General features: G+C 36.9%; 2 protein-coding genes across 2 annotated transcripts in view; one reads left to right on the top strand and one right to left on the bottom strand.

Annotated features, from left to right (window-relative positions):
• Positions 1–13672, top strand: part of ST6GAL2 (ST6 beta-galactoside alpha-2,6-sialyltransferase 2) — a 52376-nt gene extending 38704 nt beyond the window's left edge. Inside the window, 1 exon segment of the mRNA XM_040536720.1 lies at positions 9421–13672. Within this exon segment, the coding sequence (XP_040392654.1) occupies positions 9421–9689 (269 nt within the window). The 3' untranslated portion in view covers positions 9690–13672.
• The window catches only part of LOC121059659 (pinopsin-like), a 90768-nt gene continuing 76353 nt past the window's right edge, over positions 1398–15812 (bottom strand). Inside the window, exon 4 of the mRNA XM_040536732.1 lies at positions 1398–7246. Within this exon, the coding sequence (XP_040392666.1) occupies positions 7022–7246 (225 nt within the window). The 3' untranslated portion in view covers positions 1398–7021. The remainder of the gene's footprint in view (positions 7247–15812) is intronic.

The following is a 15812-nucleotide window of genomic DNA, read 5'->3' as shown; positions in this document are numbered from 1 at the left end:
TAAGCAAGATGTCAGCTTGCAGCAACCATCCATCACAGATGCCATTTTGTGCCTTACCAGTGCTACATACAAACCCATATCTGACTGCAGTCTTTTCCACTAAATTTGTTATTATTTTAACACTGCTTTCTGTCCTGCTTAATGATAGGTATAAGTTCAAGACATCATTTAAAACAAGATGAACTCGTTGTCTGTAAAACTATGAGCAGAAAATAGTGACCAGTTTGTTAGATGCTCATTTTAGGGGTATACCATCTCCGTGAAGGATGAATTTGGCACAGACAAGTCGTCCTTTAGTCTGGTATTTCCTAGTGGAGCTATCTCAAGGGCAATGAATAAGGACCAAAACCAGAGTGTTTTGTTTTGTTTTGTTTTCCCCCTGGGGAAAGTTTCACCAGGGTAAAACAACTTTTTATTTTAATCTGGGAGTCTTTTTTGGCTTGTTTTCTCAGACACTGATGAGGACTTTGTCTGGCTTGTAACTTTGCCTTATGTGGCATGCCACTTAGCTAATGTCATTCCTCATTATAAATGATTTGCTCTTTGTGTCTCTAACCTAATACTTAGATGAGCTTTGAGCATTCTTTCCTGCATATTTTTGCAGCTGCCGCCATCATGCTTTTAAACAAAACTCTGCATGGTATTCTCATCATCTTGCATTAGCACTAGGCAACAAGTTGCCTTGGTAGCTTTTCAAATTAATGAAGTTCACATTTGTTTGAAAATTGGGTTTGTTAAATGAGTATTGATATGTTTACATCCAGTCTTGGACTTCAATCTGCTACATTTTTTTCAGACATGATGAAGTGTAAGCATTCAACCACCAGATCTCACATTTGGTTTCCACTGGCAAATCCTAAACTGGTAGTTGAAAAAACATCGCTGTTATTAGGGAAAATTTTTGCCCTACTTTCTGGCAGCTGCAATAAGCGAGACCTATTCACTTCTTATTAATACAGATATCCTGTAGAGGCATGTTGTTTTTTTCACTATGAAACAAGAACTCGGTCTTCCTTCCCTCTTTCTGAACATATCAAAGTTTAGTTCTTAATTGAGGTTGGTGGTGTGTAAACTGTCAGTTTCCACGTTTACCATTCTGTTTTAGGAGAGCTATTCCTATACTCTCCTTGGTAGCCTATATAAACAACCTAATTTTGATCTGTCATTTTATCATCTGAAGACCAAGACTAAAACTGCTGCTTTGGGTTTCTTAATACCAGCTTTCTGTGTGCATTGGGTGGGTTTGCACATCACCATTCTGAAAATTGTGTGATTTTTTTTTTAAATAATACCTAGATTATATACAGTTTTTTAATGAAGATTTTGCCCTGACCCTTTTTTTACTAGCTGAATTTGGCATGAATTCCTGTTTAGTGTAGTCCATTTGTATGCTTTGCTAAGCTACTTCTTCTGAGGTGATTTTCCTTCAAATTCACATTTGTATAACCATAACTTTTTGCCAACAGCTTTTGTCTTTTTGAAAAGCTAATTGAAAGCTCTGACTGTATTTATTTCATTTTATTTTTTCCTCCCAAATCAGAACATGCTCTGTGTAGGTTTCTACACTTTTTGTTGTCTGTGTAGGTGGTGATCTTTTCTTTGCAATGTAGCTTTTAGCCTAACTTATGGACAACTAAACACAAAATAATACATAAGCCTAGATTAATTTGAAGAAAGAAAGGCTTGTTTGGGGCTTTAGATTTGATGTTACAGATTTAAAACAGTTATGCATCATTAATAGTTGATAACATCATTTTAATCTGTTTGCACGCATTGAGACAATAGTACAAGAAGACTACATTGGAACGTTAGCAGATCATTGTGTGACTAAGAACTTAAATTTAAAATGGCTTCAGAGAGCATGTTGAATAGAAGAACACGGCTGATCTTCAGCTATGCTTAGACAAAATATTCTCACATAAACTGAAGGAAACAATTTAACTTAATAAGAGTTGCCTTTATTACTGTCAGTTGCTCAGCTGTTTGCCAGCAGTTTGTTAAGGAACAGAATGGTGCTTAGTCTTTTTCAGCTCACTTTTGTTCAAGTATTTTCAAGCAAATAAATAATACTTCCAATACATAAGCTTTAAATTATTTTAATTTAAATACAAAACACTACAAAATTTAAGCATCTCCTACTTCCTGAAATACAGAGATAAAGGAGCAAAATTTTCTCTCAAAGCACTCCAAATTGCATTAAAAAGTCTGTAATATTCTTCCACATCACCCAAATTTGAATAATACGTTTAAATGTATATGCTATTACTAGTCAGCCTTTTCCTATGCTCATTATAGTGTATATTATTGTGATTAATGTACAGATTTTTGCATTCCACATTAAATGATAAATGTCATTTTCTACGTCTAGTATATAATGCTAGTGTCTATACATCAAAGATGAGATGACAAGTGTTACACAATTTGTTAAGTTTAGGCATAGGTCTATTTGGTGACAATTAAATTCCTTAATAAATATTGTTTTTCTGTAAATTTAGGCTCTGTTGCAGTTAATATTTATCGTAGTTCATGAAATAAACAGATGTAAAAAAAACCCTTTTAGGAAACGCACTATTTTTAAAAGTGAAAGCTACTTTTTCTACATGTTCCAAAGCAGAACTGAGGCACATTTGGCCCAGTATCAAGGAATAACAAATTTTCCTGTGGTATCTGAAATCCAACAAGCTGATTTTGTTTACTCAAGACTAGACAAATAGACACTATAGAAGTAGTCTAACATACAGAAAACTATACTTTCTAAATGCTTTATGTTTATTTGTAATGCCTTGAAGTATATGCTTTATCAAATATAGACTTATTGGTGCATCTAGCTAAATTCTCCTCCATAACTATATTTGTGGTGTGTGTGAAATGAGACACATTACGAGTGTAATAATCAGATTATGTAGATTTAAATGTTTTCAGTTTCTCTTACATTTTGTTAAAGTGATACTGAATTATTGCTGAATGCTTGAATTACACTCATTATTTTAGATGTTTTTGTACAGCATCTGTTGTATTCAGGTATATTGAGCTTTATTTTATTTACATATAAGTTAGAGAACATTCTTTATAAGTTAGCGTGCTAACCACAAAACCTAGTTGTACTGTATAAAAGATCCATGTTGGAAATTGAAAACCTCTCAAGTCATTAAAATTTTCAAGAACAAATTAAGAAACATTTTCTCCTTTCAATTAGAATCCATAATATATGTTCATTTGTGTAAGCCATCCATGCAATGAGTTTAATCTTAATTTAATTCTGGTTTAAATGTTTTCAGCACAGATTTTAAAAATCCAAAAATTTATTTGTGCCAACTGGACTGAATTTAAACCATATCCCAAACTTCCTAACACCATAGATGTTTGCTGAATAGGGAAAAAGTAACACATCTTTCTGAGCATTTTGAAATATTAATACACAATATTTATATATTCAATACATGGCAAGGATTTTTGAAAGATGGAAAATCCGGCAAGGATATTACCATAGACTAGAATGCAGAATATTCTATTCAATAGAGAAATATCTTCAGCTACAATTTTGAATATATGGTAGCACCAATCATGTCTGCCAAAGCTAAAATCATGCCAGATAGATGACCTTTTCTTTTCTATGAAATTTTGATTAGATAATTAAGATCTCTTCTATGAAATTTTGATTAAGATCTCGAAATTTTAAAGCATAATCATCAGACTTGGAAGAGACCTAGAAGTCATTTTCCTGCCTGCTTGCTGGTTCCACGGTCATGCCTACGATATTATTTTTGCAAGCTTCAGCAAACTTGAAAATATTCTAGCTTCTCCATCCTTAGAGGGACTCAGTATCAAACTGGGTGAGACTGTAAACAACCTGCTCTAACTTCAAATTTGTCCCTGCTCTGACAGGGGGATTGGACCCAATGAGTTTCGGAGATCCCTTCTCCTCTGAACTACCCCACAGTTCCCTCCAGACCCCTCTACAGATGTCATGGCAGTGTCATCACTCAGATTGACAATATTTCTGCTCTTTGTACTGGAGCTTAACAGGTTCTTGAGCAAATTACCTGGGTATGTTAATAATACTGCTGTAATGGAGCTTAACAGGTTCTTGGCCAAATTACCTGGGTATGTTAGTAATACTGCTACTACTACGTTAATTAGATGAATCTATTTAATCTAGATTTTACTGATCTTATTTAAGGCCCACTGATAAAAGGCAGACTTCGCCATGAACTTTCCTTGGCATTCACTCTAAGGAGTACTTCTCTGTAATTCAGTGCTTCCACTCCTATTCCCATATCTTAATCCTTACGGTTGTAAAAAAGCCATCTTCCTTTAGCTTGGTCCTTGCACATAAAATTGACTTCTGTCCACAGCTAGGTCAGTCAGAGAGCAGGATTCATACTACCTAGCTGTAGATGCCTCCAGTGTTTGTGTTAGTCAGTCTCAGACTCATTAAAGCAAAAAGTAGGCATCTCTTAAATATGGCTACCAGACCTGTGCTCCCATCTACAGGTGAATTTTTCAGGCTGTTCTGTTAGCAGAGGTATAACCCATGAAATACAAGTTATCTGTGCTGCCACACATCTTTTCCCATAGTCAACAGAAAGAAACAGGAATTTCTGGGCATGATTCATATGATCCATTTTTAAATGCCTACTCTAGGATGAGTAGACATGTACTGCTTCCTAAGAGTACCCGCCTTCTTTCACTGGCAGTAAAGGAGCCTGTGATAACTATCTCAGATGTAGGTGTCTGTACCAATAGGCAAATTTGGTTAGATGAATCACACCTTTTGTTTTCATTTCTTTACACGGTTTTCCTTAAAAAGGCAATTTCGTTATTTTTGTCAAAACTACAAAAGCTTCTGATCCAGAAGTGGGGAGGGGAAGGTGCTTGATATCAAGAGAAAGACTTTATTTCAGTTTCTGCCTAGTCACTGGAGAGAGAACAACAACACTTTCAGGGAACAATTCATCCCATCCTAAAGTAGATATCTAAAATAATTCAGATGGATTGTGCCCTAGAAATGCTTGTCTCTAGCATTGTCTGTAAAGAGTGCTCAAGACCAGCTAGCTCAGAAACGGGCATGTACATCTTAGTGAGTTTAATTCTGGCCACACTGTAAGTTGTTGAGATAACTGTTTCACCCAGTTCATTAATGCCTCCTTAAGTCCCGAGTAAACCAGTCTGTGCTGTTTTATATATAGTAATTGTACATTGATGGAAAACTAGCTTAAGGACTTTGAGCAAAGACAATTCTTGAAGTGTGTCATATGGAAATTCTTCACCCTACAGGTTGACAGACAACTTGTTTTCCATTCATACTGATGCTGATAATCAAGGAGGAATGGTGAGATATGCAACAAACTTGTAGATGGTATTGCATTGGGCATTGATGTGAAAAATACACAAATGAAAGAGACAAGTAGATAGGTATGTACTCTGTGGGCAACACAAGGAAAGGAAGTAAACAAAGGACACTTGGAAACCAAGTTTAATGCATGTAGGAGGAGATACAAAGAGATTCAGCTGCAGAGGAAGAACCAAGGAAGCACTAAAACAAAGACGTGTAAAGATAATAAATGGGATAAGAAATGGGAAGTGAGGTAGTACTTTGCAGAGCAGACTGACAAGCAAAACATGGTAACATAAGCCAGATCAAGTCAGCAAGCAGGCAGGCGTGTACTTCTTCTATCTTCAAAATCACATCTAAAATGTAGAATTTCAAACATAACGTAAAAAATACTTGGAAGATTATGGTGCTGGGAAGTTGTAGCTAATTTGAAGAGTATAAGATCATTGAAGGTAACCAGAGAAGAGAATGAAATGAGGAAACTGAGTTGTGAGGTAGATGAAAATATGGACAGGTTGGCACACCTATACCTGCTGGATATAGATGCCAGTAACTCACTGCAATGTTGTTAATACCAAGCAGAGAGAGAAACCAAGTTAAAGAGTGGTACTGAAAAAAACAAGGGCTGGAATTTGAAACCTTCAGAAGAACAAGCCAGACATGGCATTAGAAAGTGAACAGAGTAAAACTGGATACATCTTGATACTGGTGTAATGTCCTCATGGTCTAAACTGATGCTTCTACAACAGTGGGAGCAGGTAACTCCAAAAGAGAATCTGGGGGCTGTAGCAGCTAAGGAGAAGGGCCTACTTCCTTTGGTTCATTTAGATCAAGTGCGTTAGCTTGCATGCCTTGGGATCTCACCCATAGGTTGTTAAGACGAGAGCACTGGTTGTACCACACCATTGATCCCTTTGGCTGTAGTGTTAGAGGTGCTAAAGGTTAAAAAGTCTGGCGCTGACCACTGCTCTTCCCCAAAGCAGGTTTTCAGCATTTGACTTGTGCACCAGCTCTGGAAGACTCAGGATGGCTCGCGTTTCCACCAGGACAGATAAACCTCTGTAGTACAGAGACACCTCTGTATATGGTAGCCTCTACTCATTGTCTTAGCTCATCTTCTAGTTTGTTGACTCTAGACTTAAATACAAAAATGTGCTGTAAATTAGCTGTTACCCCTCAGAAACTAGCCCTTGGAGTCACTGTTTTGTCCCTCAAAACATCATTATCCCGTATGAGCAAAAATTTTGAATGGACTGTTGGAAATTTTGGTTATCTGAGTAACCTAATCTGAAATCCCATGAAATGGGCTGCATGGAATGATGCAGAAAAAGCAAAGAGCTAACCTAGGTAGGCCAGCACGTCTTTTTAGGTTGATTCGGGAGAGCATTGATACACAGATCACTGAGAACTAAAACTTTACCACTTCTAAGTGCTTCATTAACTAATTTACAGGAAAGTCAAATTGCTGAAAATTTTGTCATTATTTTGAACTCTTCCTGCAGTGATGTGACCATCTATATTGTTATTAAGAAAATTATAACAGAGTCCCAGTTTTTGTTCTTGACATTTTTCCTATCCCACAAATGACACTTTTCTTTAGTAATTTTAAGATTAGCTGGGTTAGTGTGGCAGTGGAGTGAAACATACTCTGGTTAAGGCTTGTACTTTCCATCAGAGATGATTTTTCTATGACTTCGGTGAAACTTTTGAAACTGGCTCCAGGCTTGGTTCTAGGTGCAGGAGAGAAGTCATTTTGTTGTCTCTTTCTGGACGTGGTTCATTATTGCACACCCTTCCACCGTCTGTTCTCTGATTCAGCTGGATAACAGTTACCTTAGAGTGGCAGGTGGGCTCTCCATCAGTGGAGGAAGGATGTTGACAGTGGAAAAGTAGACGAAAGCATTTGTAAAACTGAAACAACAAACAAACAATTGTAGACATAATTGTTAGGCAGGCCAAAATTCAAAGCATCTCTATAACAGTTTTGAGGCAAGGAAATATGGCTCATTAAGCTCATTCTTTTTGCCCAAATGGGGGTTATATATTTTTCACCTTGAGTCTACGTATCTTGATGATTAAGATTAAAGTTCACTTAAATTTGTGGACTTTTTCTTTGAAATTGATATGCTTAGCTTTTTTAAAACCGTAGTCCCTGTAGCATGTAAAGCTGTAGAGTATTTTGAAACATTTTCAGAACCTTTCATTTATGATAAAAGAAGATTTAATCACAGAAGTAATTGGTTTTCAGTTACTTCACACATATCAAGCAGGGAAAAAATCATTTTGATAATCTAATGATACACAGCAGGAAGAACATAAGATTCTTTTCATTAGCAAGCCATTGAAATCTCGGTGTTCCCAAACTGCTCACTGAACTTCAGAAAACGGCTTTGCTTAATTAAAGAACCAAAATAATTTTTTATGTTAATTTATTTCACTTGTGAGAATTACCCAAAACACCTTTGATGCTTTATGATTCCAAAGCTGTTGTAAAAACAAACAAACAAACAAACAAAAAAACAGTTCTCATTTGTAAGTGCCATGTGAGCAGAATTAGTACAGCTGGGAGTTGACAGTCACGTTCAACAGATAGGGATACCGGTACTACAACAAATGCTTCAGTATGTTTGCTATATATTTTGATTTTTAAACGACATCTTTAAAAAAATTCTGGTGTCCAAGGCTTACTCAGTCATTTTCCTTTCATGTGGCTATGTGAAACAGAAAAGACTCTTATAAGCTGTGATTGATGTGAAAGTGTTGCGGTTTTGGCAGTGCTATTTATCAATATCTCATATAGTCCCTTTGAAAATGTGCAAATGCAACATTAAGGTTTCTCTCATCTTAAATCTATAAAGACCTTCTGTTAGTACAGATTTACAGTTGTGCCGTGGGGAAGCAAAGTCTGCACAAGCACACCTGTCTTCCTTCTGAATCTGTCCTGATCTTGTTTTTCATCCCGAGCTTGGGATAAGGAGAGTAGCAGCGTCTTAGGAGTGCACCTAAGGTTAAAGCTAACCTTTGGCTGGTTTTAAACAGGAAATTAAATTCTTTATAACCCTTCTAAGCAGCTATTGACAGTGCTAGTGACAATCAGCTATTGACATGCGGCAGGAAAGAATGAGTTGGTATTCTGTGGGTTTCTGCTTTCTGAATAGGAGGTGGTATGGAGTTTTTCCTATCAACAGCACTGCTATAAGAGGTAATTCACTTTCCTCAGCCTCTGTCCATGAAACCCATTTGGAAAATTCTCAGAATCTGTGGGCTTTCATGCTACTAATACATGGCTGATGCTTCTCATTTATGACCTTCTGCATGCATTTAGGCTGTCGTCTTGGCAACATCTTCCTGCCTATAGAGAAGGAAGTGGATGGAAAAAGTGGAATTGGTTCAGTTCCAGTTTGAGAAAGACCAACATTATAATATTCACACAGGAGGATAGAAAGGGAATATCTGGATTTTTTATTTTTTTTTATTTTTATTTTTAGATCTCCTGTATGCGTTAGGCAGGGGTTAACAGTAGAAATACAAAGAGCTCCTTAAAAACAGATAACTGCTCTATGGTGTATGCATGTGATCTGTATTCTGCGAGGGAACGTAAAGACCTAGTCTGTCTTGCTCAATAACTTCAAGAACTCATGGTATACAGGAAAGACATGAAAAGTCATCAGCTGACTCCATGCAGGTGCTTTAGGTCCCTGGTTCTTGTGGGATATTTTGTGGACAGGCAGGATAGGGTAAACAGGGGGAGGTGGGAGAAAGCAGTCTCCTTATTCAGGGAGGCATGTGGTATGCAAGACATTATAGGCTTTTTACTCTTTCCTTGTTCTCCATGTACTACCCAGTTAACTCTACAGTCATCACAATCTTTATATATTGGTAACAAGTAAATGCTGCCCTAATAAAAAGAACTATACTTCTATAAAATCATTACGAGAAGTAATACTTTAAGGTGTACAACGATGAAGAAAAGCAAGAAGAAAACAAAAACAAAAGCAAACAAAAAACACACAGATGACTGCAGGGCAACTTCTGGGAGACTGGTGAAATATGGGGTTCATTCTTGTTTTCACTCTCTGCTCCAGGTATCCTCATCATGATGTCCATGTGTGACGAAGTGCACGTGTACGAGTACATCCCTTCAGTCCGACAGACCGACCTATGCCACTACCATGAACTCTACTACGATGCAGCTTGTACCTTAGGGGCCTATCACCCGCTACTCTATGAGAAGCTGTTAGTGCAGAGAATGAACAAAGGTTTGCAGGACGACCTGTATCGGAAGGGGAAGGTCATTTTGCCAGGATTCAAATCTGTCAAGTGCCCCAAACGAAATAATTTCCCACACTTGTAGAAGAGAGTCCTTCAGAAACAATGTGCAATAAGGTACTACTGTCGTACTATAAACAAGGAGAAAATACTTGAAAAATGTATCTTAGACCAATCTAGTCTTGAGTCTATAAATTGTAATTAAGTAGCAGGCATGAGAAATACTTCTTTTCTGAGCCTGAGTATTTATTACTGCTTTGCAAATAATTAAAGAAAAAAAAGAAAAGCTTAGCTTATGAAAGGTGCAGAGGACATACTTAGGCAGACGTTTAATGTATTGTTGTGGATGTGACTGTCAGAATTTGTCAGTGGTCTCTTATGCCACATATGCTAAATTGTAACTTTTTTTTCTAAATGAATTTATTTAACTGTTAAATCTGGCATTGTGAAACAGCCTGTATCGTTCATGTACAGAGCTGCCAGTTGAACAATGCAGCATTTCTCATGGCTCCATGGGATTTTCACACTCTCCAAGAAGTAATTGCTACTCTGAGCTGTGCGTTCATTGATTAGAGGAGACTTTTAATTCCTGTTCACACACAGGTTTAGTTACAGGCTTCCAAAAGTATAGGGGGCCTTGTGCTGTTTATAAAGTCAATGCAGACACACAAACCAGCTAAATCAGTAAAACTACTGGATGTAGCTTTGATCACACTGCTTGGTCACACCATTGCTCACACTGTGTGGGGCAGAGGGAAATGAGAAATTTCTCATTTCTGTAGAAAGCAACAAATATATTGGTAACTCATTCAGGAAGAAACTTCTCCCTGAGAGGCCCATGAAGAAAGTGTGAGGGCAATTATGCCTTGCCCTGGTGTGCACAGATTAAAAACTATCCAAAGAAAGTCAAGGGAGGCTGTGTAGCGCACATATCGCACTGAAAGCAAATGTAGAGGGAGCTCACCTTTCTGCAGCAAAGATAGCATTCAAGATTATAGACATCATTTGTTAGGCGTTTCATTGTGATACAAATCAATTTCACTTGCTCACAAGTTACTGCTGTTAAGTATGGGGAGTTGTCTGACAAAAGAGGATATCAGCTTTTTTTTTTTATTTATTTTTATTTTTTATTTAACCTTTGAAAGGCTATACCCCAGAGAAGCTGTAATGCCTGGAGAAAAAAAAACAAACTGACTGTGGATTGCATATGGAGATAATTTAATATTTTCCTTCGTAACACACAATGAGAATATTCTCTAAGGCTGTTCTGAAAATCCACCTGAACACTAACACATTTAAAACAGTACAACTTCAGTTTCAGATTTTCTTATAGGCTGGAAGATTTGTTGATGTTGTTGTTGTGTTATTCTTTTTCCTTGTTTTTCTGTCGGTTTTTTTCCACACAACTGTACCCTTTCTCTTAGGGTAAGTTCAGTAGAAAAGTATGTGTCCAAAACCACAGCTGTAACCTTTTTATGTCCATTCAGTAAAAATGCAAACAATTCAAAGAGGCACTGAAGAGTAGCTGAGTTGAGTGGTTGTGGTGGAAAGTATCTTTTGTCTTAAGCAACAGGAAGGCAATTAAAGAGTGCAAATGGTATTAATGACTACTTCCCATTCAATAGTAATGTAAGTATCACCAGAGAATTCTTTTTCTGTCACTCTGCTCTTAGGGACTGATCATTTTTCCCTCCTCAGAAGTGAATAAAATGTCTTCTGTGGGGCTTAGCTTTCTTTTCCTATGTAGCCTCATAATTTGGGCTATATGGTCCTCTAAGATTCCTCTTGTTGACAGACAGTGTGTCCAGATGGTCTAAAAAACTGTACTTCTGTGTTGTGTGGATAATCATGTCCATGAATCATTTTGGTCCATATTGAAATGAATGGTTTTTATTTATGTTAGCCTTAGACTCTGGATATATTACATACTGATTTTTTTTAATGTTGTAAGTCAGCAGCTTTTATTCTTAATAACATTGTTATTTAATCTTGCAGAGAAAAGATAACCTACTTAGAGCTATTCTATTTTTCCACATGCTTGGTAGCCTGTTTGCAAAACATTTGAAATCTGAACCAGTACTGTCAAATATGTCTCTCTCTCTCCAGTATGTAGGATTAGCTACAACATCTTTGTAAAGAAAGGGACTTGATTACCTTTCTAGGACTAATGAATATACTACTTCTCCATAAACAGGAAATGATCAAGTTCTTAAAAAAATAAATAAATCACTTTGGTCTGCAATCACTAACCTTAAACTTTGTTTTCCACGAAGAAGAAAAATACTAACTGTATTTCTCAACTACCCACAGCAGGATTATGTTGTATTATTCCCTTGGTAATCTGTCAGAATAATCCACATATCTGTTGTACAGAACAGTGGGAATTTTACAAGGTCTCATGTAACAGGTGATGAACATACCTACTTAATACATCATTTAAATAACGATGCAGAACCATGTCTGAGACATCAGAAAACTAACTGTATATTTTTAATTTACTGGACTCTGCACATTCAAGCCCTTTCAGCAGAATCGTCTTTGCCAGTACGCCAAGACTCTTTAACCTTTGAAGATAATTACTGCAACTGTTTCCAGGAGAACGTGGTGTGTTCTTGCCAGCTGCATCCTGATTTATACAGCAGTCAATCAATGCTCCTTCCACTAGTGCTGTGTGGGTGCTGTAGCATCACCTTAGAAGATGCCACAGAGCTGTGCTGCCAGCAATTACTTTCTTGCAATGGAGGAAGACCAACTTGTGATGCCCATCTTCTTGAAAAAATAAGTACCCCAGGAGTGGCTTCCCAGGACTGGTTTCCACTGTGATGTTTCATTGGTCTGTCTGATCAAACACCTGGTGGCTGCTTAAAGAGACTTTATTACCCTACCATGTCTTGTCCTTCTTTTTTTGACACAAGTGCAAGTGCACTTGATTTGCTAACCAAGGGCTCACCTCCACTTTGTGCAACAGGGGAACGGGCAGAAATGAAGAGGGAACATAAAGGACCTTCAGAGGTGCTGCCTTCACCAGTGCATACACTCTCTGTGGCTTTGGCATTGGTGGCTTTCATGTGAGCTCACCATGTATTTTTGCATTTACAGGCATATTTCGCTGTCCCTCAGAAGGGCAGAGAGGTCTTTACAAAGATTCATTCAACTTGAAACGATGAGTGAGCGTGTAGTAACACTGAATCTACAATCTTTTAATAATAGCAACATGTGAGAGTGCTGGTTTTAGATACTTGCATTAAATGTAGACAATGTGAAAGGAAATGCATTTTCCCACGCAGATATCACAGGGTTGTGTGGTGTTTTGTTTTTTTTTTTATCTTTTTTCTTTTTTTTTCTTTAAAAAAAAAAAAAAAGATATAGGCATGGCTTCTTAGCTCTTCTGTGTGGCTATTGTACACTAACAGAGAGTACCATAGGCAAGGGAGGTCTGCACAAGCCTGGCTCTTGACATGTGTCATCAGCAAAGCAAATGCTAGGTGATTCCTGAGCTCCCTTTACACGTGGTACAATGATGCAGGTTTTAAATGTATGGAGGTTTCCTGACAAGTAGGAATAAATTGCCTTCAAAAGCTTTAGAGACTCTTTTCTGTACCCTGGTGCTGTGGACAAAAGTTGCACTTAGTTGAAACAAAACAGAAACACAGCAGCATCCTAAGTAAATATGCTGAGTTTATGTTGAATTGCATTATGCTCTTTTTCCCACTGTGAATTCTTTTTTGACTTGTGGTGCTCTATCCTTTTATACATTCAGCCTTTGGATGGTTAAGTCAAGGTATTCTTCTGTTTATTAAAGAAAAATTATGACAGATTTTGCCTCACTTTGAGCCAAAATCTTTCTATCTTTCTAATTATTAATTGTTCCATTTGTTTATAGTTCTAAAACTTAACCTGCGCATAAACTCACAGTTCAGTTTAGTAATTCCTTAAATTAAACTACTAAATCTTAAGAAATATGTACGTTAAGACAGAGAGAGATTGTTTACACACTCTAATCTGCAATCTCTCTGTACAAATTTAACTAAATCATTGCTTGTCTTTGATCAGGACACTTTCTTTGATGAAAACATCCAAATTCTGAACTTGTTCCTACAGATCTCTTGGCAAACTCAACAAAACCAAGAGAGTTTTTTACTTAAATTAAGACAAGTATCTACACTACATGGTTGCACAGACGGAACTCAATCATTTTGGAGGTGGATTGATCTAAATAGGAGTTCAAAATAGATGTAGACCAGCTCAATGCATAATGATTTTATTATTATTATTATTATTTTTCCCCATTTCCTTCCTCCTCAGCAGTTCTTAAGGATCGAAAATACCACTTGGACAGTGACATAGATGTACCATGAAAAGAATATTGAATGTATTGACTGCAAAAATAAATGGCTACTCCTTTTCCCTTCATGCTTTCTAGAATTGATGAATATTAAATAAATTAAATTGCTATTTGGAATAAGTAATTCAGAAGACTAATTAGAAAGCATCTAGATATTTCCTGGAAGCTATCCTCTCACGTGCAAGGAGGATACCTGATTTAACTGTTTGAAAATTAAAGTAGCCCATGTCTGGGTATACCTGCATCATTAAATGAATTTTAACACTATAAATTTCTTCTCTCTGCCTTAGTGATCAGATTCAGAGTTTTGTTCTTGAAATAAGCTTTGTGTGTAAAAGCCTTACATTTATCCATATCATCTCATCACTCATAATATGTAGTCATCGAACTATTCAGATATAGACTGTGTACTTTTTTAATAGCTTTGAGAATTATTTTGTATGATGATTTTTTTAAATGAATGTGTACTCTAATAACAAAGCTTAAGATTTTACAGGAGTCACATTTTTAAGCAGTGTTTGTATACATTTTAACACTTTTTATATTTTCTATTATGATTTTGTATATTTTTATGTATGCACAGTGTACAGATTTTTTCCTGTAAATAAAACATTGGTTTTCATTTGTTTAAGAGTGCTGGTCTTTTCATACTGGCTTGAGTGAATGACACTGAACTGTAGATGGCATGAAACAGGGAAGGTAAATGACATTGATCTCAAATTGAAATGGACAGATAGGCTGGCAATTAGCTTTCAGTAAACTACGGAAAATGGGAAAAGTTGTAAAGACAGTTTTATTCTAAAACGAATGTGTCTACCTGAACAGGTGCTCTAGGATTCCGCCAGGAGGACATACTATGCTGCTATAGCTTTGACAGTCAATTTCTTAGGATAGTCTAGCCCTCTAAGGAGGTCGTGCTCTGGTTACTTGATGCTGCACTCAAAATGCTAATAAACTTAAGTGGCTGTGCCATCCTTTCAAAGAATTCAGCATCATGTCTTAGCATGAATATAATTTTTAATTAATTATGAAATAAATGAAAAACAACTTACCAAAGGGAAAGCATAAGTTGCTATTCAGTCTGTGATGAAGTACCATACAATGTAACCAATATAAATCTGTGTAAATCCATGAATGTGAGGCATTCCACTGCTTTTGGTAGCCTTTGAACTATGCAGTGACTGAAGTTGGGCTAACAGAGGTGATATAAACTGTTTTCATCCCAGACAGTCACAGTGACTCCATGCCTACAACAAAGCTAGTTGCACATCAGTAGAACGTTAAGCATTTGATTGCCATCATGTAAACTCCTGGCAGCCAGTAATCATGCAGCTCATGCTTTGTATTTCACCACCTCCTGGCAGGCAACATTGAGGGGATAATTACTATATGCCATGATTTGCAAGTAACACCTCTCAGAAAACTCAGAACAATGAGCTACACTAGGGGAAACTGAGTGCTGGGATGCATGGAAGAAGCAACTAATTAATGCTTTTCAAATCCTTCAACTTTGCTTTTACTCTGTGCTTTTTTTTTTTCTTTCATTAAAACACACACACACACAAAAAAAAGATCACTGTCTTGCATATGATAAAACGCTCATTAAACTTAATTGTTTATGACATGGGAGAAGACATTCTTGTCTCACAGCATGTCCCACATGCATACAGACTAGTACATCAGTAGCAGGTGGAAATCTATGAACTATATTGCTATATTGTGTTGGATACAGAGAATATCTTGCTCTTCTCCCTGTTCTTTGGCAGTGATGGCTATAGAGGAGGTGTGACATTATTTTTCTGATAGTATCTCAAGGAACCTCAGAGGCAACTGATTTTCAGGTTTCATTCCCCAAATCAGACT

Source organism: Cygnus olor, chromosome 1 (genome assembly GCF_009769625.2).
Source record: "Cygnus olor isolate bCygOlo1 chromosome 1, bCygOlo1.pri.v2, whole genome shotgun sequence".
NCBI lineage: Eukaryota > Metazoa > Chordata > Aves > Anseriformes > Anatidae > Cygnus > Cygnus olor.
The sequence above is the reverse complement of the archived record's forward strand: the minus strand, read 5'-3'. Positions and strand labels throughout refer to the sequence as shown.